Consider the following 27,295-nt stretch of genomic DNA (forward strand, 5'->3'; position numbering starts at 1 on the left):
CCTGCTAGTATAATTATAGCACACCTCTGCTCACATTTTTCCATATAATAGCGTGATATTAAATAGGAAAAATAGAATAATGAATAGGTTTTTCTATTATCGATCCAATTAGTAAAAATATTTTTAATGATTTTAACAATGTACGTGTTTAGACAATCAGTTCAATTAACCTACTTCTATTATTTTTTGCAGCCATTAAAATGTAATCTAATGAATGCTTATTACAATAATGAAGTCTACGTTTAAATTATTAATAGGCTTAGGCGCAATTATGATGTACATAACATTGTACAGTCGGCGTCAAATAGTAGGAAACACCCACTTTACACAATTTTGTGTTAAAGTCCCATGTAATAGGAGGTGAACCTATGGACACAATTCCAAACCTTTTTCAAAAACCGAAAAAGCCCAGTTGCCCTACCCGGGAATCAAACCCGAGACCCCAAGTCCGGCAGTCGCATTTGCGACCACTCCACCAATGAGGCAGTCGACAAAGTTCGATTACTTACTTACGATATATCGATACACAAAGGAAGGTACTTAGTAAAGTAACATTTTAAAATAAAATGAAACTAACAAATTATGAGTAACAGTATAATTTATTGAATTCCCAAATATAAATATTGAGAGAAAATATCGAGGTCGATTCTGAGTTACAAACTTCATAAACGGGTGTATCAAACCCACCACAAGAACTTTCGTCAGACAAATTTTAATACATAGAATACTTTTAGGTTGCACATCAAAATATAGTAATAAGTGAATACATAAGACGATATTAGATGTAGTAGGTACAAAAAAAAACAGTAAAATCGACAGATTAAAGTAAAGAAAAATAACTTTAAATAGGTACTTCAGATATTTTTATTTGTCGAACGGTTACTCAATGGATTTTATTTCATTGTTGCTGACTGTACCGTTATAAACGTCGAACTTAATCATACATGATTCAATGTCATTCAAATAATTAATCATTTTATTTTGCCAGAAATATTAAAAACTATCATGGACCTAAGGACCAAAAAGGTATGAAGGAGGATGTGCAACCTATCACATTTAAAATCAATTTTCACCATGTTGAATTAACAAATTAACTTAAAATACTTTGAGCAAAATTTTATAAGTAAACTAAAATAACTATAAATTTAAGCAAAACTTCACACAAAAATGCAAATATGTTGTTGCAGATCATAGAAAATGAAGCATAATATTTATGCTTCATTTTTTAAATCGAAGGGTGAATGCGTAGGTAGTTAATGGTCGTACTATTTGTATGACTACGCAGCCAGCTACGCAGACTTCGTAGCAGCGTAGCCAGATAAATGTACCTATACTTTTTTATTTGTATACTTTTGTTGATGATAATTAAATAATTTAATTAGCAAGTCTTATGATTTGCTAAATTGTTAATTAAATTTACTTTCACCTTATGAACAGCCATTTTTAAATTATTATTTTGAAATTGTCATTATTATGACTTTATTGCTTCTCTCTATTAATCAATTTAAAATCTGCAACAACCTTTTATTTAAAACATAGTCATTGAACATAACAGTAATAAAACATCACAAACAAAACGAAACAAACGCACTTATTTTTATAAATACTTACATAAAATTTGGTCTTCTTTACCTAATTGATGCCGTTCGTATACAATCCATATTATGCAAATAATATCTATATGAGTATAATATAGTAGCATTTTAATGATAAACTTCATAAATGAATCGATAACTAGACATTTTTTACGATTTTATTCATTTTTTTGAGTTGTGGATCAAAGGACCAAAATTATCTATGGTTGAATAAACCAAGTAATTTTGCACATTACACAGAAATACAAAATTTATCATTTAATTGCTTACAGCACAAACAAACAACACATTTTAGCGATAACATTTAAAATAATTTTACACAACTTAATACATAGAAAACACAGTGTACATTATTTATTTCTCACAACTTGCATCAGGAACATACCGATATTACAGTGACTAGAATAACTTAAACATAAATTTATTGTTTTAATTTTGGCGAGCAAACATCCCTTTTAATCAAATACATTTGAAATAAATATTTCAATATTAAACTTCATTTTCCTTCGATTTTGTTCTACTAATTTATATTAAGACAAAACTTACATCACAAATTACAATAATCGAAGCTATTGCTTTTTCAATTGGAAGCCCCGAATCGGAAGACGTAGCCAACCGTTAATATGATGAAATAAATAAGAATAAATAAATTTTTATTTGACATAGAAAAAAAAACAAATCATTTTTTCAAAGATAAATAAAAAACATCAATCATAATTATTTATGGTGCTACATCCAGTTCCAATTACAAAAATTGCCGCCAAAATCAAAACAAAAGAATTACAACACCTAAGTAGAAAATTGAAGCGAAAAATCGATGCTTATTGCTTAATTGAAATCGATCGTAAAATAGTTTACAAAGAATTATTTTAATATAACGACAGCAACATTAAAACTGACTTAAACATATTGATATGATTACATTTATAAGGAAAACTTTTAGAATTTATTATATTGCTATTTTCTTGGGCGTAAAGAAAAAATATTGACTTTTCTATATATTTTCTAGTAACTCTGCCGTAGTTGGTTTAGTCCATTATAGATTGTTGTGGTAAATACAGCTTTTATTCTAGTACGTATATATTTTTAAAATATGTATCCATTTAACAACGCCTGAAATACTAAACAGATTATGGTCCTTCGAGACAGTTTAAATTTAATTAGTAATGGAATAGTAGTATGCTATATTAAAACGTATTTGTTTCTTACGACCCAAGAAAACAGCAACAATATAAACATTACGTAAACACAGAAATATATCAACTATAGACAATTTATTTAAAAATTCACAGCAATTGAAATAAGTAATGTAAAAATTAAAATTCATTCAACATCAATCCTCACACCGGATGTTTAAACTTTCATTAATTTTACTTTTTTAATTTATTTGAAATATAAAAACACTTACAAATAATGAAAGGACAACGATTAATTTTCCATTAATTTTGTATAATAATAATAATTAGGTATATCAATGATTTCGAATATTTAATTTTATCATTCGCATTTCGTTAAAATTTACAGAATAATTACGATTTGGGATTTCATCGAAGAAAATATCGGAACATATTATGTAGAGGAAATAATTGATACAACAATAAGTATAATATCTACATGTTGGATAATTATTATGAATAATTTTTGTGCATTTTTATGCTGTGTTTAGAGCGACAAAATTATGTAGGCAGATGTTCAGTATGTTAGATCTCACAGAAAACTTTACCTCAGTTTAAAAATGTATGGAATAAGAATTACTGAGAAGACTTTGTATTGTATAATATCTGCTAACTAAACACAGCATAAAAACCCACAATTATTTTAAAAGTAGGTATATTTATTATTTCGAATAATCCTAAATCATCTAAGGCATTAAACGATCCGTTTAGGTCACGGAGAAAATATTTACTAGTTTAGTATTAAGTTCGAGTTTACAAAACTATTATAAATATTTAATATAAATACAAGTATGTATAGACGACACACTCGTTCATGTACACTAGTACATAGACTGGATACTCTGTAGAGATACACTTTATAAAAACATTTATAAGGCAGATCATATAAGGAGAGGCGATCGCGTGGAACGAAGTAATATATGAAATAAAACAAATTTAACTTTAGGCCTCACTCACAAATAAGGATTGAAAGAGCACTTGAGTAAAGAATAATATCTTCTGAAAATCTATTTCATTGCGATCCTATCATCAGATCGTAATAATAATCATATAATTATATCATTGTGTGTGTAACCGGCCATTTTGTTCTAATCATCTGTTTTTCAATAACGGATTAACCATACATTCATCCCACGCGATCGTAGCATTTATCTAAGAGATATAAATAAAATTATACGAGATCACATTCATAGATAGTCTTATAACAGTTATAAAAGTAGGTTGTCCATCATAGTTCACGCAGACGTGATGAGATTGCTTCGTTATATTTAGAATTTTTGAATTAAGAATAAGACACCTACATACGGCGACTGTTTCTACTCGACCACCTGGGCTAGGTCCACCCCATAGTCTAATTGTACCTACACTAAGGGTCACGTTACAGTGGCCTCATACTATACATAAACTGTCTAATCGTCAATGAACGTCTCTATAATAAGTCCTGGTTTAGGTATTGCTAAAAGTTGTACTAGGGAAGATGGCTAGGTCATTCGTGTTCCTAGTGAGATAGACTTACTTTCTGAATATTCTGGTATACACGTTTTTTAAAGGCTTGTACTTATATGGCGTACCGATAAAATTATTCTATGCTAACTGTTACGTCTAACTGCTACTCGAACACTTACTATTTTGTGCATAATACGGGTTTTATTTGGTGCTGAGTATATTATTTATTATGTTGAAAATTGGGACTTGCAGTGTCTACTATTTTGACGCTTATAATGTCCAGTTAAATTAGAATTAGGAGTTACATAAAATTGTGTACTATTTGAGTAGGTATGCGGATAGAAGGACCAGAAAGGACCAGTTTGGAAACATCAGAAATTAACTGTATTCTGTTTGAGATAAAGTCTTTATTTGACTGCAAGTCCACTAAACTATGAAGTAAATATAATTTGTATATTGTTTCCATAAAGTACTTCTGCTACTTTTATTCATTATGTAGATTATATTGATTAATATCGATTGGCTATCCATAATTACTTTATATTCTTTTATAAATAAAGGGTCTCTTCTGACAGCCGCTATTTCTATTTAGAATATTGATAGTTTTATTTTTTTAGGATTATTTTTTCTATGTGCACATATGATAGGTAATTGATTTATTTTCAAGACAGGTATTGTTGGCAGTCAAAAAGAGACATTTAAAATATTTTTTCTAATCTTTAATAATCATGGGGTGTGCTACGTGGTCAGGATCTACCTAATTGCCTACATGCCTTTGCCAAAGTTATAACAGTAAGTATATATAACAAACTACAAACAAATATCTTTCCACAGTGATATCTAGCAGTCTTTTCCCGATAAACACGGGTAAAGTATTAGCCAAACAATGTAAATAATTCGTTGTTTCAATAATAATAATAAACAATCTTCAACAATTGATAAAAACAAAGTGATGGAAGGCAATTTTGGCAGCATTTATAGGTATACTATGTTAAGGGCTCATATTTTAAATGGGACGAAATTATGTTGTCAAAATTGTATGAAAAAAGAATTGTTATATAGGTATTTAAAATCGGATAATTCGTAAATATAGTGTTGTTTTGCTAATAAATTCGCGTAACTCTGTTCCCAATACATATTCGTTTTGTTTAATATTGATTTTATAACATTAAGAGCAGTTTATATTGCTCAAGACGACGTCCATTTCCATATATTTCACACATCAACACTCATTCTTACGTTTATATTAAATTATCATAACCATAATATACGGTATGATAGTATCAATTGTATTGAACATTTAAAATGTTTATTTAAATAGAACATACATATTATAAGGTATATTTTATAATAATTCATATCTAGTAAATAACTAGAGCGCCAATCTTAGGGAATAGTCGAGTGGGTTGACCATTAATTTGTATGACGTTTTCGAGAAATCTTCTTTGGAGAAAGTAGTTTTAAATTTTAATCCAGATGCAGTCCAGCTTTTAGGAAAATGTCAGAAAATATCAGGAAATCCTATTTATTTAATTTAGAATAGGTCTGTATGTTACCTATTTCTGAGTTTTTGTTCCATCAGTCTTTATGAAACGAATTTTGTATTATTTTTAAATACAAGACGATTTTTTCTTTACAATTATTTGGCGATAGTTTTGGTTACAGTAAGAAATTTGTCAAGGACATCATTTTAACGTCTCAAGAAAATATTAATTATAAAAGCTTGGCCACTCTCAATTTCCCTACAATTTTAAAACTTTTTTATTACAAAATCGTAGTCTGACTTTCCAAAACACGCACTTTGAAGAACAACATTTCATTCAGCCTAAACTGTCACACGCATCGAGTCAAATCGATTTCGATCACGTATCGAGTGTAATCGAGTTAATTGCTGCGCTTGTGAGAGGCTCCGCTCAGTCAAGTTCATGACAAATGGGGGTACAGTTTCACCTCGTAATCGATGTTCTGATTTTTCTTTCAGTATAGAAAGTCATAGCGTCTAAGTTAAATATGGGTACAATACTGTATCGTAAACGTTTGGGACGTAGAATATATTAGAAATAATCATCTTATTATTACCTAATCGTTTTACATTAGACGAAAAATATATCTTTAAGTAAAGTTCTGTTTGTTAAGAACTATTTAGAATAGGAGATCTAAATCTATAAAAAAGTTATGTGGAAGAAAAATCAGATTCAATTTTACTTTGAGTTATGTCAGGCCATCCCCTTCGGAGCGGCCTCGCCGTCGTCACTGGAGTTCTTTGACAGCTTGTAGGATTCTCTTGACGTGTCCGACTTTTGTGACTCCGAGGTCCTTGAGGTCGCGGCGTGCGAGCGAGAGGAGTTCCCTGCCTGTGACGTCATGCTTAGCGAATGCTTCGGAGTACTCGCTAAGTTGTAGCGACTCCAGCCAAGCTTGAACTTCTTTGACTCCCCAGGAACGTACTTGTGCAGCAGTGTACGTCGGAGTTGGTCCTTCGGAGACGCTTCGCCGTCCTCTCAGCCAGCGACTGCCCTTCTTTTGGACCTAAGGACCAGGTGAAAGGGGCGAATGAAATGGCTGGGGTCACAGCTGTGTTGTCGGGTGTAGTTGGTTAGTTTTTGGAGGGCATGCGTGGTTGTGCTACGAGGCTGTTAATGCGGTTATGTTACAAAGCGTTACTGAGAGATGTTTATTGTGTATAAAAAATCATCAATGTCAATAAAATAAAACATTATTTTGTTTTAGCTATAATGTAACTTTATTACTATGAATTTCGTTCTGGTCCTTACGGAATCGAACTAAAAATACGAGTACAATCGGATTCCATCTAATGAGAGTCTACGATAAGGCCGAGGGATTCTAACGGGTGAAGACTAGGGACATGGACGTGAAACAAAGCACCGTTAGTTATTGCGGCAAAATTATATTATTGCATTAAAATAAAAATAATTTGTTTTGCTGAAAAAGCTAATGTGCAATTATTGGTTGTACATGCTACTAAGTGTAAGTATGTCTAATCTCTTTTCCTGAATAACACTATAAAAATGAATGTATTTTTTTTATGAGTCCCAAGATTTTTGTGGATAGACTTTGTTATCCAAAGAAACCTGTTTTTATTAAACATAGTAGGTATATCGCTACGCTTACTATAATATTAAAGTAAATAAAAAAATATGAGCACTCTATCATCAGCATCATCATCATCATAACCCATTCTAAGTTATTTACTTGGATCAGGCACAGTATGTCTGATGCTTTTATAACAAAACTATTTCGTGTACCAACAAATAAAATAGTGAAATCATGAAATAGGTTTCCATTACCTCATCAGTATGTAGGAATGCGTATCCGTCGTGTACAGTGGCCCGCGATAGATGCGCGCGCAGCGAGGAGGCGGGGCCTGCGCCCGCGCCCGTTATACCACCACTCTCTACTAACTCGTGACAGCTCTCCACCTGGGTAGAAGAAGAAAATATTGCATAAAAAAAACAACTACTTTGATTTTTTTTAATAATACTATTGTCTTCTACGAAAGCACTGTTTTAAGAGAAATAATGTAGGTTTTTAATTGTTATAACAAACAGGGCGGAGAATTTCGAACTCCAAAAGCTAGAAGCTCCATACAAAATATGTTAAAATTCAATCTCTAGTAAACAAATCTAAGACAAATTCGAGACTGCTCCTAGTTGTTAGTCTTAGCCTTCTCTCAAGTCTACTGATCAGTTACCAGTGTAGCCAGCAGTCTCCTCAGCTGCGGTGCGGGCAGTAGTTTCCCGTCAGCATCTTGTAGAGCGTCAGCGTGCGCCGCCACGCGCCGCGCCAGCGACACGCCGTGGGACACACCGCCGCAAGCCGATGTCTCACTTATACATGATAGTTTCACCTGAGGCAAAAAAATATAATTATAAAGTCGTTCGTAGTTACTATTCGTTTAGAATGACATTCATTTATGTAAAAGTTGTTTATTGAACCATTTCGTAAACACATCTTCCGGAGAAGAGAATCTACTTTTTCTATTTTCAGGGAACGTGATTCCTGTATTGTAAAAAACCGGCTTGTGAGTGAAGTTACTGGTGCGCGGTGGTCCTCCCATCCCCAATTCCCTAATCCTCAACAAGCCGGCAATGCATTTCTAATTCCTTTCGTGTTGCAGGTGTCCATGGACAGCACCGATTGCTTACCAGCTGACTCGTCTGCTCGTTAATCGCCCTGTCCCAAAATGGGCGTAACAGTAAATTAATGTTCGTGCTTTATGAAAAGAGACATACATGTTTAACAAGAGTGTTGACATCATCCAACAGCGCGAGTAGTTGCGAGCTCTCTGCCTGCGAGAGTGCGACGCGCGGGCTGCCGGGCCCGCCGCCCGCGCCGCCGCCCGCCAGCGCATGCGCCTTCAATTGCTGCTTCTCATCCCACGTTCTAAAGGAATACAACGTTAATAGAGATTAAGAAAATGGGCGTATACTGAACTCCAGTGATTAGAAAGCATTTTCAAAATCTAAAACATTTACGTTCTATGCGTCTTCTAAATAGATAATCGGCAAGATGACCATTGAGATCTTAATATTTCTTAGTCTGGTAATATGTGGAAAATATCTCAGTAAATTTTTATTCATGGGCATATTTGCCGGAGTTATGTAAATGTACACACGTCAGATGTACCATCCATTTAACACCAGATATGTCATAAGTTCCATGTAGAAGTCATCAGACAACATCAAACACATAACGTATCACATCGACCGACAACATCCAATACATTACAAAATTACAAACCGTTCGCTACTGAGCTACTTAATATCAAGAATAAAACAATCACCACTGACCTAAACTTCACTAACCTAAGACTAGTTTCAAGGGCCCGGGAGCGGCAGAGCATCTGCGCCCTGTTCTTATGAATGATCCTGACACATCCTGGTGGTTGGAGCCAGGCCTCTCCATCCACCTGTACTGGAACACACTCCTCGCCCAGGATATTGATCTGGACTGCACGGCATTGCGCGATCCTGTGCTTCTGCAGGTTGATGAGACGTGACGCCGCCATTTGTGCTGACCCGAAGACCGCTACGACCTGTGTAGACAGTTAGATGGAATTGGTCCTTCGGTTCTGATTTTGGTCCTTCAGGACGAAAGGTGTTAAAGTGTAAGTAGGTACCATATTCTTATGTAAATATATTCGTGTTAGAGCATAATAATCTTGTCAGCAATTGTAACTGAGGAATATTTTAATGTTAAGAGATATTCATTAACATATTATAATGAAGAAAATAAAATTCTAAAGTTGAAGCTAACCTCAAGTATCCGATCATCGAATGAGGGTGCGAGGAAGATGTCGTCGCCTCTCGTGCCTCCCCAGAAGTTGGTTCCTCCCATGAAGGATGGTATGTTCAGGACGACGATGCCCTGCAGCTCAGGCAGAGGAATCCTTTGCCCATCACATTCAAGCTGAACTCTTTGGCCTAGATGCCTGGAAAACGATGTTTTTTAGAATGTTTATTTTATCTAATTTAACTAACGAAGCCATCTATGAAGGTGTCAATGGCACTTACCTATAAGTCCTATTCACCCACTCCTTAGATCCAAGCACTCCATACCACATATAATTCCTGGCTCTAGACCTACACTTTTCTGGGTGTTCCTCCCTTTTATTATGGAAATCCAGGGTAATCTTCGCATCGATTCCAATGCCAAAATAATTATTCATTACAGCTCTTTCATAAAACCCTTCAAGTAAGGTCTCATCAGGGTCCATAAGTGGACTTACAGCGGCACATAGTGCATCAGCGTTTGCCAGAAGACATTGGCTGATGAAACCTTGAGTGACGTGAGGCCACGCTGGCAGTTGGACCAAAGGGTTGATGATAGGCAGTTTCTTCGCCTTTTCATTGGCTTCTTTTGTTCCAAGACTCGGAGATGCACCTCCTTCACCCCATATTGATGATACAGATGTGGATAGTCTAGAAATAATTAATGTGTTATCAGTCTAAGTCGAAATGAAACAAGATAGCGCCGAAAGAAATTCAATTATACAAGAAAATATTCGTAAAGCGACTAAATGAATATAAATGTGTGCACGAGGACGCAAAATGTCTTGTTCCCGAGGGTTACTTGAAAAACATTGAGACACGAAATACATAATATTAGGAAAACTGTGCATGTCCTCTCTAACTTTGGGCCATCGAGGCTTTACATATATTTTGTTCCGAAATAATAAAGAAATATTACATTTTCGTTCTATAGAAAATGTTTTTGTAGTGAACAAAATGGAGAAACATTCAACTGTACTATACATGATTTGTGTATTTTATTCCTATCAGTACTATATTAGAGACGTATGTCGTATTTTTTTATCGACCCAGGACGGCTCAATGAAGTATAATAATATTATTTCATATTTTCCTTAACAATTACCTCAGGTGGCGGAAAAATATACTGTTACAAATAAAAGAGTTGGTTACTGAGAAAGTGGTTCTTCAATGTAAAATAGACTTAATAAAAAGGAAATAAAAATGAATATCCACTTACTTGTCAGGTTCTCCTGGTTTGAAGAGGCTCCCACATGATATCCTTCGAGTAGCAGCAGGAGAACAGCTCAGGAACTTTCCATATTCAGGATCTGTCTGACCCAAGAGCCTTGGATTGTCCGACTGTCTCCGCTCTCTAGTGCTACCTATACTTGGCTCAGGAGAATTCACGCTAAGAGTGTCAGTGCCCTGGTCAAAAATATCACTGAGCACTGATGCCATACGGCTGGGACAAGTCTTCAAACTCTTTTTGTCTTCACTGTGTGACGGAGATGGTGGCTCAACTACCACACTTACTTGAGGAAACCCACCTATATCGGACACGTGCATCTGATCATCACAAATCAGTCTTGGCGGTTCCATCAAGTTTGGAGTCTCAGCCCCTTTGAAGCTGTGAGTTTCTTCAGCAGTTTTTGGTAGCAGATGTATCAAACTCACGTCTTCTACTACTCGCTTCTTCAAACTTTTCCTAAGCTGCTTCTTAAACGACTTCCTCGCTATGTCATTCCCTTCCTCAAAATGAGCGAGACTGCAGTACTTAATCTGTTCTTCTACTTTCGTTGCATTTTCGATGTAAAATACTCTGTTCTCAAATCCAAACTTCTCTGCCTCTGGCTCTTTGGGTTTCTTAATTTTCGATATGTATTTAAGTTTCGCATCGTTGTTCTTCTCAAGGCTTGGGTTCCGACTGTCCATCGCAATATCCGACACAGTATCAGATGTGAAGAGAGTAGTGTCGTCAGTGTATGTCTCGTTTTCACCATTCTTGCCCATCATTGCCAACAGCACTTCCTGTCCAAGCATTGAACTAATATCGTCCATGATGGATTCTCCATGTAACGTTTCGGAATTGACGTATGTAGTTTCCGATACTTCAGGGGAGTCGATGTGTCCGATTCCAATCCCTCTAGCTTCCTCGATTTCCTCTGGTTTGGCATCAATAATTTCCGATATTAAACTAAAGTCGTCGCTAATGTTGGACCCTTCTGAACTACTGGCTTCGATCTCCAGGTCGACGCTGGAGAGTCGTCGGTCAGGCGTGCAGTCTCCACTGGCGGGGTAGCTCGCGCACTCACCTCGAAGTGTTCGTCATCAGTATACGGTTTGTCGGTGTCTATAATAGTCAATTGGTCCGATTCATAAGTATCTCCCTGTAATATCGATCTCTTATCGCTATCGTCAGAGACAACTAGGTTAGGTATAGTAAGACTACTGCTATTATATGTGCGTTCTAGTTCTGGCCTCAGGAGGTTCTTGCAGGAGCTAGTATCACAGGAGGAGAGGTTCGACAACGAGAGCCGGTCCTGAGGCGAAGCAGAGCTGGTCTTGCTGCGTTCCGGTTTGTTGTCCACGTCTAAGTTGAAGTTGTCCGGTGGGTTGGCGCTTATTAATTTAACTATATCATCATCTACGTCTGGAATGCTGCGGATAGAAGGACCCGGATTAGTAAAACAATCACTCACTGGATTTAAACTAATAATATCTCTAAGGGATTTTGCTACAAACTTGTCTGGGTGCAGCGAGGCTGCAGATACGGCGCTGGCAGCGGATGAGCGGCGGCTGTCAGCGAAGGCCCTTGGTACTGGCAGCGCGGCCATATCAGGCGCGCTTGTTGCACTCGGCGCTTCTACGCCCTCCACAGCGTGACCAGCTGTACTTGAGCCCTCGCACGTATCACAAGAGTCTCCTTCTTGTGATACACCCTATGATATGAAAAATGGTTGAATAAATTCAATTGTCGTCTTAAATATAACCACAAATAAAATATGACCTCTCTTAAACTTTTGTATCGCTATAAATGAGTCATCTAGTACAATGGACCACTCTGTACCAGGAAATTTAGTCGAGTCCTAGGTATCGTTGTTGCCAAAAAATCTCAAAACGATACTCGTTCAAATAGTTCGCCTTTGTCTATTAAGAGCTTTGCGATACAATTTATTTTGTTTAGCGAAGAATAAAGATGTTTATCGGATCGCTTGGAGCTATGCCATGGTAGAAACTATGTCACGGGTTTTCTTAAAGATAACATCCGATACAAGATTAAACTTCTTGGGAATATATCAATTTATATGTAATTAAAGTGTCAAATATCTGACTTTTTGTTTAACCAGTAGTTACCATGTAAGTTCACGCAAAAGTTAGATTTTACCATCCCCCCAACAAATGTGATAATTTGGTATAAAATAACTAATTGTTAACCAAATAAAGCCGACTTATAAAAATTATGTTTGTAATATGTATTTGATGTTCACGGATCCACTTATGGTAAGGGATCAGCGTCGACCAGCAACACCAGATTAGTCACAACCGCGTTGTCGGTCTCTGATGGTGTTTATTATACTGATGATTAAGTATAATTTAAGCTTCATACCTGTGGGTACATCTGCGTAAGAGTGCGCAGTAGCGAGCGCAGCGCACGCCGCACGCTGTCGGCGCGCCCCGCCAGTGCACACCCTCGCGCCGCCCAGTTCAGTTGCTCCTGTGTAAAAGATGTTGTTATCCAAAAGTTTATATGATATTTTGCAAAAGAATAACTAACAAAAATATTATAAATCATTCTATAATTGAAAGTAGTAGTAGTTTGGTCCTACGAAAGTACGAACCGTTCTAGGAAGAAAGTCAATTTGGTCTTTCGATCCGCAAATATATGAATTCGTTTTGAAGGAGGACCTTCAAAATTCTTTTATGTAGGAACATAAAAGCACCTGATAGTAATTTTGTTTGTTAATATTTTTGGATAGTAATAATTGAGTAATGATAACAACAGGTGAATTTGTCATCTAGTGTTTTACCTTTTCAGTCTTTTCGATGCTGCCTTTCTCGGCAACTGGTTGTGCTTCTGGTTCACTATCACTCGTCGTTTCTACTGGCTCCCATGACCTGAACAAATTGCCGAATATCAATATTCAACTAGATTGTGTTGTCAAAACTGGAGTGAATCACTCTACGCTTCTTTTCATTAAGCATTGTTGATCAACCAACTCTTTCTTTAGTTTTTGATCTTCGGCCTCGTTCGGCCATTACAAACTTGCTCATTTTTATCAGATCTCTCGCTCACCCTTATGTGAGTTGTACGACATTGTCACATTCCTTTGAAGTGACAGTTTGCACGTTTGTAATAGCCCAGCTATAAATATCTTTTTAAGATGTCCTAGTACTACTTACTTGCACCTCGTATGATCGTGTGCGAGATGTGCCCTGGCGTGCAGCAGTAGTGACACGGCCCGCCGCAGTCGGTGCGCTGCACGCGCCGCCCCTCCTCCAGCGCGCTCCCCTACCGCTGCCAGCCGGGAGCAGCCCGCGCGGAGAGACGTGCTCGCCACGCAACTCATTTCTCCTGCCTAGATACAGAAAGATTTATTAAGAGATCCAGTTCTTCCTTTCAATCCACAGAAGAATTCGGTTATTTAAAGTTACTATAGAGTTCCTTTTTCTATTATTGAGCAGCTGGCCCGGCAAACTTCGTACCGCCTCAAACATTATTTTTTTCTCACCTTTAAAATTTCCCTGGACTTCCGCAAATAATTCAAAACCAAACTTTGCCAAATCAGTCCAGCCGTTCTCGAGTTTTAACGGACTAACGAACAGCAATTGATTTTTATATAAAAAAAAAAAAAAAAAATACTAAATTGTGTTAATGTTTTCATGATGAGGTAGCACTTAAGTTTGTTCCATCTTAAAAGTGCCAGTATAAGTTGTTTAATTGGATTAATTTCTACTTTGAGAAGTAGATCAACTACATATTTCATTTCTTATTCTTTTCGCTGCAAATATAGCTGATAATAAGAAGTAATTAGAAGCTCCATTACCTGCATGATGTCCTGCAAGTTCCTGAGCAGGGAGTTCTCCTCCAGTAAGTCGGGCGGCACGGGCGGCGGCGGCGGCGCTGTCAGCGCACGCTCGAACGTCATTATTGACCACCTGTATAAGAAAGTAACGTGTTAAGTAAATGGTTTATTAATGAAAAATGTTGTGGTTTTTCGAAAGAAGTAATCTTGGTGGGGATCGAATGCAATTTTTTTAAACGTTGCTCCACTCTCTCAATTTCTCCTGTGTCGTGGGTGGGTTTACAAACATACAATTTCACATACACATGATACCCAAACCAATTGCAATCGCCGCGTCTGCGCACGCTGCTCATGATGTGCCTCTGTGACTCGAAACTAGTAGTGCTTTTCTCCATTAATGATGTACGTGATTAAAAAGTGATATTTACAAATCTATAGATACTCTAAAAATACTCAATTAAACTAAAATGTGAGATTACAGAACATTGTTTTGATATAAATGATACTTCGAACACAATGTTCGCAACATAGAAACGAATTAACTAAATTAATCGGTACCGAAAAATCCTAAGTTAATCAAAGCCAATAACAAATTTTGTTGACTTATAAAGATTTCTCGATTTAAATAAGCCTATTAATAGCTTTTCGAATCAGATGCTACAGAGAGTGGGTCTTAAAATAAAGTCTGTGAAAAGGTCAAAAAGTTTCGTAGTTAGGTCAATTTATTCAATTATTATTGGCGAATGAACGGAAACGTTCGAGGCTTTGGGCGGATTGGCGTGAAGCCAAGATATCTACGTAATAGGTTCATTAAGTATTTAAATGTTAGAAACTAGCTTGACACCTAGTCTTCGTATTCGATATGATACGTAGTGAATATAGTTACGAAAATTCTGTTAGCATGAACTAGTTTTTATCCTGCACTTTCCGAAAGTTCACGTAGAAACTTACGTGTTACACATTTTTAAATGTGCGTTTGCTGTAAGTCAATGTCTCATTCAGGTCTAGTTAAATTAAGTCTTAAACTGGTATCAGACTTTCAGGTCTTAACTAAACCGATAGGAGATTGATAAGGAAAATTAACACCTTATACTCTTTGGTAGTCTTACCTGTCCAGCATTTTGGTGGAAGCCCTCTCGTATCGTTCGATGAGCACCTGGAGGTTGGCTGCATCATCACAGGAGGCTCCCCAGCCTAACACGCGAGCCAGGTCGTTGCCCGTACCCAGTGGCAGAACTGCTGTTTGCACTTGACGCTGCAAACATATTAGGATATTAGATTGTAATAATTAAAGCCATTGAGGGTTTTTAGTGAAAGTTGTCACAAGGATTTATCTTCCCTGGATTTATCTTCGGTAGTCAAATGTCGGTAAATAATGGAACGCTTGCATCAATTTTTTTTTATTAAGTTGTGTAAGTACATAGTTAATACTATCCTATTGGAGAGAACTGACATATATTCCGTAGTAGACAGAATTGAGCTGATAATTACGAAAGCCATACTGGATTATAATCGTGGAAGAGATGATTTGTCTAGAAGAGACTTTCAATTCACATATTACTCACATGCATATCAAGCTTATCGACTTCCTGAAGCACCCAGCCGACGGAGCCATCACCAGAGCAGACCAGCACCCTGAGAGGGGCGAAGTGCCTGAACAATCGGAGCCCTAACCGAGGCCCTGCGCCGCTCAGCTCGAACACCTGCGCCGGGTTCAGGAGCTGCTTGAAACGACGGAGGAACTTCACGCCTTGGTTATCACCTGGGTACATAGAATAGGAAAACGTTTAATGGGTATTTTATACACAAAGATTAACAAAACATAGAGAAGTTCATTTCTGATTGCCAAAGATTATTTACGTAAATACGAACGCCAATGCCTCTAGCTGTTATTTTAAGTTATGTGATAATAAATAAATGATGAGGTTCAACGTCTTCAGTTATAATTTTTTCTATATATTCTTAGAAAATAATATCATTCGGGAGATATAGAATACTAGAACAAATATGCTGTTCACCTGATCTGGAGTTCACGAAGACAATAAGCGGGCTAGCATTTGGCGGCCTATCAGGGACCCACGCGTCGTCGGGTCCCACGGAGTGCAGGCGTGTGGGAGGTACGACGGAGGCACGCGTGGGGCCCAGGGAGCACGACGCGCGCCACGTCGGCTTGCACGCCGCGTGCACGCAACGGCGACACCACACGCATCGGAAGTCTTGCAGTCTGTGGACAAGAGATCGTAATATTATAGTTAGATATAGATAGTGAAGGTGATATTGCTCTATCTTTAGAATCTGATTTTAATTAGGTAGTTCTTGCATACAGATGAAATTGTTAGTACTTGTTTATTAATGCTGTTGCCTTCTTAATTTGTAAACCAACCATAAAATACATTCTTGATACAATCTAATATAAGTTTTTAAACTGACATAGTCACTAACATGAACTGATGAGATGATTGATGTCATGTTCATCCGTGATCATGGCGCTTGCAATAGTGCCGATATTTGGAAAACCCAGAGACATAAATAAACATGGTAAATATCCCGTCTCAAGTTCTAATGATAGAATCTACTATAAGCTTAACAACACACAGTTTACAATTTCCCTTCCTACCCCATAATTCCTCACGTACGCGTACCTAAGGACCAAGTCACAACCCTCAACTGCGTACTAATGTAGTAAACGCAAAGCTTACATAATGGTCTTTCGGGAACCTTTCAGCCGACCAATAGCGTCGCATAATTGACATTTCATTCAAATGCCATACAAAACCCGATTATACGCCTAACGATATTTTCTTTGCATTGTGACAAATTCAATAGATGCAAACGTGATCGTGATTTTCTGAGAAAACTTTACTTTTCTACGAAAACGGGTGAATGTGATTTGTAAGTTGGGAATTTTACTGTGAACTAGTTTTCTTCGCTTGTATCAATTCATTTAATTCTGCTTGAAGAATACTTCTTTCTTCAATTTATACTAGAAGCTGTTTCATTCGTGGAATATTGAAGCGAAAAAATATAATAATTCGTTAAAATTAAAATATTTCAACGGGTCTCAGTGAGTTGGCTTCGGCTCCTCACGCCTTCTAAAGGTTCGGGACCCTGTGGTCCCATGAAAGGAAAAGAACATACACATAAATGTAATTTATTTACCTTCAGACACTACACTAGACAGAATTCCAATCCCCATGTAACTTGATACCAATAAGAGTGGCGCCAACTATATTCTATCAGAAAGAATTGAATTCATATTCATACGTGTGTAAGAATGTGCAACAGAAATTGAACATCTGTTTGGCATTCCATGACAGTCGACTGGGGAAAAACCAGTTACACGATTCGATTCCCGATTCAGTCCACAGCTGATATCGATATCAATTCAATTCCGACGGAGTTTCAATAAAAATTCCAAGTGCTTTAGTAGCAAAGACGTAGTTCTAGGTTGTCGATTTATTTTATAACTAACTTTTGGATGGGGTATATCTAACATTAGTCGGTAAATACAAAATCTCATTTATCATCCTTATTTCGGTTTTTACAATCGTTTAAAGAACTATGGTTCCACAAATTAAGTTGTCATTTTGATATATTTCATAACGTCAAAACAAAGAGACTGTAAGCATTACTAAAACTTCTACCCCAATACTATAAAACTGTCCATTTCCACCAGTGCAGCAATGTGTACCAATGAATATGAGACCTTTGGTTAGCGGTGGCCACTTACAGGCTGTTGATGTGATATGATTCGAAAAAAGGGTTTTAAAATCCAATGCCAAATTAGGACACAATTACTTCAACCTATTATTATTCTTTTTCCTGATCTCATACCCCAATACGGAACATCAGAGACTTTGAGAAACTCCAACAAAAGTTCTACTAGATCATACATGGAGTTACATTCATTAGGTCGGCCCCTATTCCCTTTTGTTTGGCCGGCACAACTTGTAGGACGCAGGAACCATGTCCGTTCGTATATTGACCCCACAACTTTTTCCTTGATGAAAACTAGTAACCTATGTGTTTTTGAGTAGTTTTGTGCTTTATTTGTGTGCTAATAAGGCTTATAATTCTTTATGTTAGGAGAAAGAAGGCTAGACTATTTAGGTAGTGGCGCTCACGTATTGGAGTTAGGTTTCAGAGATTTTCGCACAGCTACATTAGCTTAGTATCAGTGGAAACGGTCACATAGTTTCACAGTTTAGTTATTAGCAACATCTTCGTAACATACTTCATAACATCTTCATAGAGCATAGCACATCTCTGGTGCAAAAACACCATTACGCTAAATTTTTTATTAAATATTATGTAGATACTTTTAAAAAGTGACATAATTGACAAACACTCCTTCTAATTACCACATTCCACAGTTAAAGCAACCTCCTATTAAAACACACCCCATAAAAGAGATCACAAAAACTATCCCGAAATCCTTTCGTTCTAGAGATGAGTAGTGAAGCTCAGTTGTTTCAATTTCCTCGCGGGACTCGCGAAATGGGCGAGCGATGTTCTTTTCCGAGCAATCCCGGGATTTTCCCGGGGGACACTCTAAGGCTTAGTGTTGCCATTATATTGCCCGTGTTAGTCTTTATTTCTCGTTTCAGAATGCAAATTTATCTCAAGTCAAGGATGAAAGAGTTAAAGTTTTTGTTATTGCTAGTTGCAGTTTCAAATTGAAGGATTTTAAATATAAAATTACATAATATTGTGCTACTTTTGGTTGTCTTACATTGTTTGCCTTAGTTTTTAATATCTTTTAATACTTTACAGTGCTTAGAAAAGTGTAGTTATTTCTGCAAAAAATCCCAAACCTTGCAATATGCAAAAACTTGAAACTGACTTAATCAAAAAAAGCGTAAAGACAATGAAGCTCGAAGTATTCCAATAACATGAACTAATTGCTTTGGATATGATTTGATTTGCTATTATAGGATTATAGCGAACGAAATACCAAGATTTTACCAAAAAATATGGGAAAGAAATAGTTTCTATTGAACACAGTTCTTGAGCCACTCATTCATTACTTATTTTATGGAATTCTATAGAATAAGTAACAAATGAGTGAGATGACGAATACAATACCTAAGAAGCAGACCATTCAGACAAATGAATACTCGTCTTTATATAAACTGCCACGAGCATTACACACATTAAGTAAAGTATGAGTGATGGATGGTATCACTAAGTAACGCTAGGCTATCGTCGTATTATCACTCACTTTGATAGCACATTAATCAATTTCCAACAATTACTGTAATCTTAGTGGGATAGCATATGGGTGTTACGCTCGATTAGGTTATGAGGAGACACTCCTCTTTTAGTAATGGCTTGCTATTAAATTGGGACAATTTATGAATACTGGATTTTAAAGATGACGTCATCATTATGATCGTTGCTGTGAATGCGTTTAGCTTTCACCAATCATATTCATTGGCATATATAGCCTAGCACTGGTGGAAAGGAACTCAGCTAAGTCATGTTTTTTATATGGAAAGATGGGTGCTATGGATTTGTGTCATAGGATATTGCCAACTCGACCTGCGCATCTTCCTCGCATAGCTACATAGCTTAGTATCGGTGGAAACGGTCACATCGTTTCAAAGCGTGGCTATTACATCCTCGTCGCATAGCTACATAGCACATATCTGGTGGAAAAGGCACATAAGCCTCCAATGCATAAGAAGGTTTATTCTAATCTCGAGCTCGTTGGACATCGTAGTTTAAAAGGTTCAGGTCTATCAGAGAGCGCTGCTGCTTGGTGTCTGTTCACACTGTGCTATGTGTTATCCCTTAGTCTCTCCCTAAGTAGAGGAGGCTCAAAATCCAGCAGTGGGTTGTCATGGGCTGTCATTAATGACGTTTAAGTGTGGGAGAGTCATGCTACGTCATGAATGGGTCGGCTCGGCCAGATTGATATCACGGCCTCTCAGAAAACGTGAAACAACGCTTGAATTGTGTTTCGTTGTATGAGTGAGGTTACCGGAGGCCTCAGCAGAGACCGATTCCCCAACAACTTTTAAATTCCTAACTCCCAATAGGCCGGCAACGCACTTGCCTCTTTGGTGTTTCGGGTATCCATGGACGGTGGCGATTGCTTACCATTAAGTGATCCGTCTGCTTGTTTACCGGCTTATACCATAAAATAAAAAACAAATCTTAAAAAACCCAGAGAAAATTACCATTTTTTAAAAATCTTATATTAAAAAAATCTATACGCCCGTAATTACTTCGACAAACTCACATTTAGAATCGACACATTGAATATATGAAGAAGTTGTTCAAACGAGCTACTTCGCAAACTGTCGGAGTTTACAAATCTAATTGAATTAAGCAATTTGCTTAACGCGTCACGCTTGATTGGTTCAAAGTCAAATATCGGATCGAGCGCTTTAAAGCGATTTATAGCGCTGCGTGTCTAATCAAGCTGAAGTTGCTACTTTGAGTAGTTAGCGGTAGAATTAAGAACACCTACACTGTGGTTAAAAGAGAAATATTATTATCATAGCTTAAATTATATTAGCTAGACTACCTCATTGGTCGAGTGGTCGCAAGTGCGACTGCCGGACAATTAGTCTCGGGTCCGTGGGGTAATTTTTTTGGGAATTTTATAGGTATTCAAAAGGAACGTGTTAATTTAGCATTATACAATGCAAGAATAAGAAGCAATCTAAAAGATCAGTACTTATCTAAAAGACCTGTTGTACTATATTCTGACAAATAAATATTTTTTAATTGGAATTTGAACAAAATTCGTGAAATCACAATATCAATAATATATCAGTTATCTAATCTAAACATTATGACGTCATACCAATAGATAAGAATCAAAGTCATTTGATTGAATACCGTTTGACATTTCCTTATAAGGTTGCAAGAACACGGCGAGATATCCGCGCCCCGGTAATACGCGGATACGGCGCGGATGAGGCGCGGATGAGGCGCGGATGAGGCGCGGATGAGGCGCGGATGAGGTGCGGATTTGCGGATATCTAGGGCTTGTAGTACGGGCTTGGTTTGAAAGAAATATTATTATTTAAAATGGTATCGAAATTGAAGAAGACTTTTCACTTTATGAGCTTGGTAGTCTACCACTAGGTAATGTCTCTGTGATGTTTGGATGTGTTGCGGTATAGTCAATGTATAATTGAGGTATGTTAAAGTGCTATCATGCCTATGTATGATGTAAAGATAGCAATTCAATGATACACCCACTTTTCACCATTTGTGTTGTAAGTCCCATGTAATAGGGGGTGAGCCTATTGCCATATACTGGACATATTTCCTCCGTGCTACTACTGAGAAATTTTTGAAAAACCGAAAAAGACCCAGTACTAGGTTATTTTTATTTCATGTAAAAGGAGATACACATATGACCTTTTTGTGCCGTGTCGATTATTTAGTTATCTTTTAAATTTATTTCTTATTTAGCCTGCAATATCTTGTAACAGTGCAAAGAAACTGTTTTTCTTTCTTTCTTTTCTAAACACGTAAAACAAAATATTTCAAATTAAGTGACATCCAGTAGCGTCCATATAAAACTGGAATGGACTGTTAATATAAATACACTATTTCAAATGCTCTAATATGACCTTGAACTATCTGTAAACCTCAGAAACCATCTACCACAACATAACACAGTATACCCGCATTGCGGGACACCACGGGATCATAATATACAAATATGAGTAGATGCAACGCATTACAATCTGTAGGTACTGGTCGGAGCCAACCAAACCACGGCTAGCCGCAATTATGTTTGCGGGAATAACGAAATAGAACTGTAATTATCTATGCGTTAAGTTTAATTTTAAATGTCAATAAATGTACATTTAATTTTGCTCGTGTTATGTAATACTATTTGCAAACGCTGTTTATGAGAAAATCACATCCATACATGGAAGGAAAATCTCTAGATTATACTCGTATTTGTTACTTTTAATAATATCAACTATTAACACCATTACCTTACTTGAGAACTGAACATATGAGATTAGTTCCAACACTCGCAGCACCTAGTCGCCTATAGACTGTACCTCTGCCTACCAATTGTCTAGGAAATTGTTTCTAGAGCCTCACCTGAGCACCGAACCGCAGGTCTTGTCGCAGACGTCACACTTGGCCGCGACAGGAAGGTTGCCTTCCAACCATTGGTGAGGCATTATTATGTTCTGTAACAATAAATACATAGCATTAATATGTATATGACATACCGACATATACTACATAATGTATAGTTATAGTAATATGTGTGGGAGAGCCATGCTTCGGCACGAATGGGCCGGTTCGACCGGAGTGACACCATGGCCTCACAGAAAACCGACGTGAAACAACGCTTGCTCAATTACCCAAAGGTGGCCAATATGTATAAAAAAATTTAAAAGTAAGTAACAGTATGGGATACTTGGATGTTTAGCAATGTTAATTTTATAACAATTTGCGAAATAATATTTCTCAAAAAAATGCAAAAACTTACTCTAAGTTTGAGCTATATTTTATCAGTGGAGATTTCACTACTCAAGTGATATTAAGACCATTATTCAAGGAATAGTGCTACTAACGATAGTGGAGTACCTATAAACCTAATTGAGATTCAAGCTTACCTAGCAAGTCTCGGGAGACTTAATAAACTAGCTGTTAGGGTAAGCATTTCTGCTGGTATTTTAGATTGAAATTACTGTTATTTTTTGTGATTTTAGTTATGGAGCGATCTGTACCTCTACCCTGATTTTGAAGCAATAGTATTTGTCGATAGTCACTAGCGACGACATAATTATTTTGTATGGCAAAATTTACAAAGCCTGGGTACCGGTTTTCTGTCAAACTAAAATAAATTTTACAAAACAGTAAACTGTACAAAATATTTACGTCGTCGCTAGCGACGATCTACAAATACTATTGCTTCAAACTCATGGTAAGGTATTGCTAAATATGATTTATAACCGTCTTCTAAAAGTGATGAAAATAATCTAGTCGTATGTTTTTTTTATTATAACTGTTTAGTTAAAAACATCTGAATTGTTTTTATAGATTTTGGATCTTATTAATTTAAAAAAAGGAAGAGTATTTTAAGTAATCATTCATTAATATAAAAAGCGAACTCCGTCTAAAAAGATCTTTTCCAATTGTAGGCTACAATTGACAAGTTAAATTAAAAGCCTGACAACCAGGAATCAGAAACCACGATATGTTTTATACCTAGAATAAAAAAAAACTCGTGACAAAAGCCCTATTAAAAAAGTTGGAGACGTCCAGAGAGTCCCGGAGTGACGAAGCGAAAATTCTGAATAGCTGGAAATTAGTAGAATACTACGAAAATGTAAAGCGTTGGACGAAAAAAGGAATTCTTGGCATGAATCAAATACTTTAGAGCGGAGTTTTCTTGGCTTTTGAAAATTGTTTTACATTGTTGTCAGTGCTCTGAATTCATGTTATTCTTTCAGTTAACTGTTGATATTATTTTTGTCGGCTTGTTTCAAGTATTTCGTGTGAATTATATCTTGGAAAGGTATCAAGGTACTGTTTTTATACAATGGGCCCACTTTTATCTAAGTACTTAAGTGTCTTTGAATTCCTGGAACCTATCTATTCTTGGCTGTCTCCGTGTTATTCTAGTTGTTCTCAATTGTGTGTAAAGGAGAAGTGGCAGATGATGGTAATGGTGATGTGAATAATGTTATATTTTGAGACGATTTATGTAATAGAGGGCAAACGAGAAACGCATTTCATGATTGTGAGTGATCAGCGCTGCCCAAGGACACCTGCAGCTGTAGAGGAGTTTCAAGTGCTTCTTACTGATTAACCCGCCATTGGTGACTTGTTTTTGTCTTACTGAGATAAAATGGCATAGAAAGGACATAAAAATAAAACTCTCGCATTGCTGTTGCGGGGTGGACTAATGGTAGAGGGCGTGTAGTAAGGCAGCTACTCGAAATCGCAACCTAATTCGATAAACAGTTTAAAAAATATTCTTAGTTTTTAAATTACCCGGTCTCATAGACATATAGGTCACCAATGGCGGGTTAAAAACCACCCAGTTCCTAATCCGCAGCTTCAGTTTCATATGCTTTAACGGCCTCGGAGTGGCTTTGGCAGTTAAAGGTCTGCTAACAATGATTTTCAACCAAAGGGACTTTTCGTACTCCAATTTACTTAGCCAAACTAGCACATTGTTTAATATTAGGTACACACAGTCCCTTACAACAAAACGAAACACAAACAAAAGCAAGTTACCGAAACAAATCAGTGAAAATAAATACCGTAACGTTCTTATTATTTAACTTGGAAACTAACAAACATGGCCCCAGGACATATTATTATGGAAACAATTTGAGTTCGAAACGAACCGAGCCAGTTTAATTAAGTGAAATAATTATGAAAACTGAATGCTTATTGTTTTAAACCAAGTCTGCGAATGGTACTTTGATAGTAAGTCAACAAAGTTTGAGACTGATGTTTGCTAGTGTATACAGTCAGCAGTTCTCAAAGCGTTTCGGTAGTCGTGTAGTTCAGGAGCTTCGACTGACTCGTAGCTATATAATTTACTAACCTGTGTTACTAATCAAACCAGTAGTTTTTTTATACGTCCTTGTCTTTCTAGTTCATTCGGTTATTTTTAACCAAAACTAAAAATGTTGAATATCTCAGTAATTTGCCATTTTCGGACCAAGGCCCTCAGGGCTAATTTTGTATGAAATTAGTTGTATTATAACCTCCTGAGAGGGATACGTCGAATTACAAGTCATCGCGTATATCTAAAAAGTTTGAGAACTCCTGAACTAGAAACTGAACCTATAAATAAATACTTAATTGTTTAGTTTGTACAATGTAAAGTTATGATACACGAATACATCATGTATTCAAACTGTGTGTTTGTGTGTATGTGTGTGTGTGTGTGTGTGTGTGTGTTGTCTACTGTTTTTGTAAGACAATTTTGAATAAACTATCACAAATGTTTGAGTGACATACTAACATAACACGCATATTTCTGATGTATGTAAGTACGTAAATAACTGACTGACTTACTGACAGACAAGTTTAGACAACGTCCAGGCTAAGCCACTGAATCTAGAAAACTGAAACTATTATAAACATGTCACTTGGGGAGTGTATCAAGAAGATTTCTCTAAATTCCCACGTAAACTGGAAATAAGGAAGTATTTTTTTATTCGTAGGTGAGTGGCAGAAGTTAGTGATCTATTGTGGCGACGCATGACAAGTGACACATGACAGAAGTCGCACATAAACAATCGGCAAACAAATCAACGGATGACGTCACAAATCCTACATCACACATTTTTTTGGGACATGCCTGCAGCAACCTCCTAAACCGCTGCAACTCCGGTAAGCCAGGATCTACAGTAGACACAACCTTGCAAAGACCGGAACACTGAAGTTTCTCAGGGAAATTAATGACTGTCTTGGATCCCGCAACGAAATATGGAAATCAGAAGATATTATTAGAATCTCCGATTCCCCAACAATTAAATTCCTAGCCCCCAAAAGTCCGGCAACACACTTGTAACGCTTCTGGTGTTTTAAGTGTCCATGGGCGGCGACGATTGCTTACCAGCAGGTGATCCGTCTGCTCGCTTACCGGCTTATTACATAAAAAAGAGTAAGTAAAAAAAGTATAGGCACCATTGAGAAAGTTGCACGTCTTCCGATCCGATCCTTAATCAAGGATAGGATGGATCGATCTTTTGATGCCGGTATTAGAAGCAGATTGCTACGGATTGCGAGTGTATTTAGGATCGCAGCGTTCTTTATTGCGGCTCTCAGACGCGTAATAAAAACCGCGGCTATTATATTGTATTGTAAAACTTATGTAAGTCTTGAAAGGGTGTTTTGTTGAGTAAGTATTTTGATACATATTTGTGAGATTCGTTCATTTTTTTGCTTGTTTAAAAGAATATAAGTAATAAGGTAGCTTTGTTTGTTGCTATTGTTTTTTTTTATTTAACAATTTCGTGCAGTATGTTTATATTTATCTACTTGATAACACTAGTTTGTAGTACATGCTAAGCGTCATGTGTTCGATCCTGGTTCAATAAAAACATCGTCTTATTTTCACAGGATCGAAATCAAGAATTGTGCTTAGTACGAAAAGTACAAGTTTGTTTTATGAACGAATGAAAACGAAATGAGAGCGCGTTTGTGCGCTCTGATTGGCCGACGCGAATGAACCAACCAACCAGAGCGCCGTACGCTAAATCAGACATCACCGATTCCAGGATTTATTTCCTTACCATTCCACCTGGCACACAACCATAAATACATTAAAACGCAACCAACTTTCATTTCCCTGGTGTTATCCCATTCGCATACTGATGATTTATTATACAGCAGAGGTATTGGTTCCATGTCCAGCTACATATCAGGGTCCAGGGAGGAGGGGGAGGGCATTAGTTGATTAGTTGCGGTCACTTTCCTAACCAAGCGACCTGTGAGACACGACCTACTTACTGAAACCCAACTAAAGTTTTACAAAGGTGCACGTCGTCGTCAAATTATCTTGTTCCTTATTGTAGGTTTGGTTCTAAAAGTGCGTCTGTTAGGCAAAGGATTTATGGTTTAATGGTTAGGTAAAGTATTATGTTAACTAAAAAAAAAAACAGTAGGCTGCGCCACGAAGCCGCGTCTGCGCACGCTGCTCCACGACGCCGCGTCTGCGCACGCTGCTCATGATGAAGAGTCCCTCTATGACTCGAAATTAGTAGAGCTTTTCTCCATTAATATATGTGAGTAAACCGTGATTTTTTAGATAATTTTGTATGTTTCAC

General features: G+C 36.9%; 2 protein-coding genes across 2 annotated transcripts in view; one reads left to right on the forward strand and one right to left on the reverse strand.

The window, feature by feature from the left end:
* Positions 1-27,295, forward strand: part of LOC118262624 (carcinine transporter-like) — a 284,870-nt gene that overhangs the window by 193,250 nt on the left and 64,325 nt on the right. The window lies entirely within an intron of this gene.
* Positions 3,819-27,295, reverse strand: part of LOC118262730 (diacylglycerol kinase eta) — a 46,480-nt gene continuing 23,003 nt past the window's right edge. Inside the window, 18 exon segments of the mRNA XM_035574300.2 lie at positions 3,819-6,745; positions 7,525-7,656; positions 7,929-8,084; positions 8,470-8,620; positions 9,043-9,272; positions 9,494-9,668; positions 9,751-10,158; positions 10,727-11,786; positions 11,789-12,147; positions 12,232-12,428; positions 13,097-13,204; positions 13,518-13,605; positions 13,891-14,066; positions 14,535-14,646; positions 15,623-15,768; positions 16,079-16,275; positions 16,532-16,737; positions 22,593-22,684. Coding sequence (XP_035430193.2) covers positions 6,467-6,745; positions 7,525-7,656; positions 7,929-8,084; positions 8,470-8,620; positions 9,043-9,272; positions 9,494-9,668; positions 9,751-10,158; positions 10,727-11,786; positions 11,789-12,147; positions 12,232-12,428; positions 13,097-13,204; positions 13,518-13,605; positions 13,891-14,066; positions 14,535-14,646; positions 15,623-15,768; positions 16,079-16,275; positions 16,532-16,737; positions 22,593-22,684 — 4,272 coding nt within the window. The 3' untranslated portion in view covers positions 3,819-6,466.

The sequence above is a fragment of the Spodoptera frugiperda genome, chromosome 12, assembly GCF_023101765.2.
Source record: "Spodoptera frugiperda isolate SF20-4 chromosome 12, AGI-APGP_CSIRO_Sfru_2.0, whole genome shotgun sequence".
In the NCBI taxonomy this organism is placed as follows: domain Eukaryota; kingdom Metazoa; phylum Arthropoda; class Insecta; order Lepidoptera; family Noctuidae; genus Spodoptera; species Spodoptera frugiperda.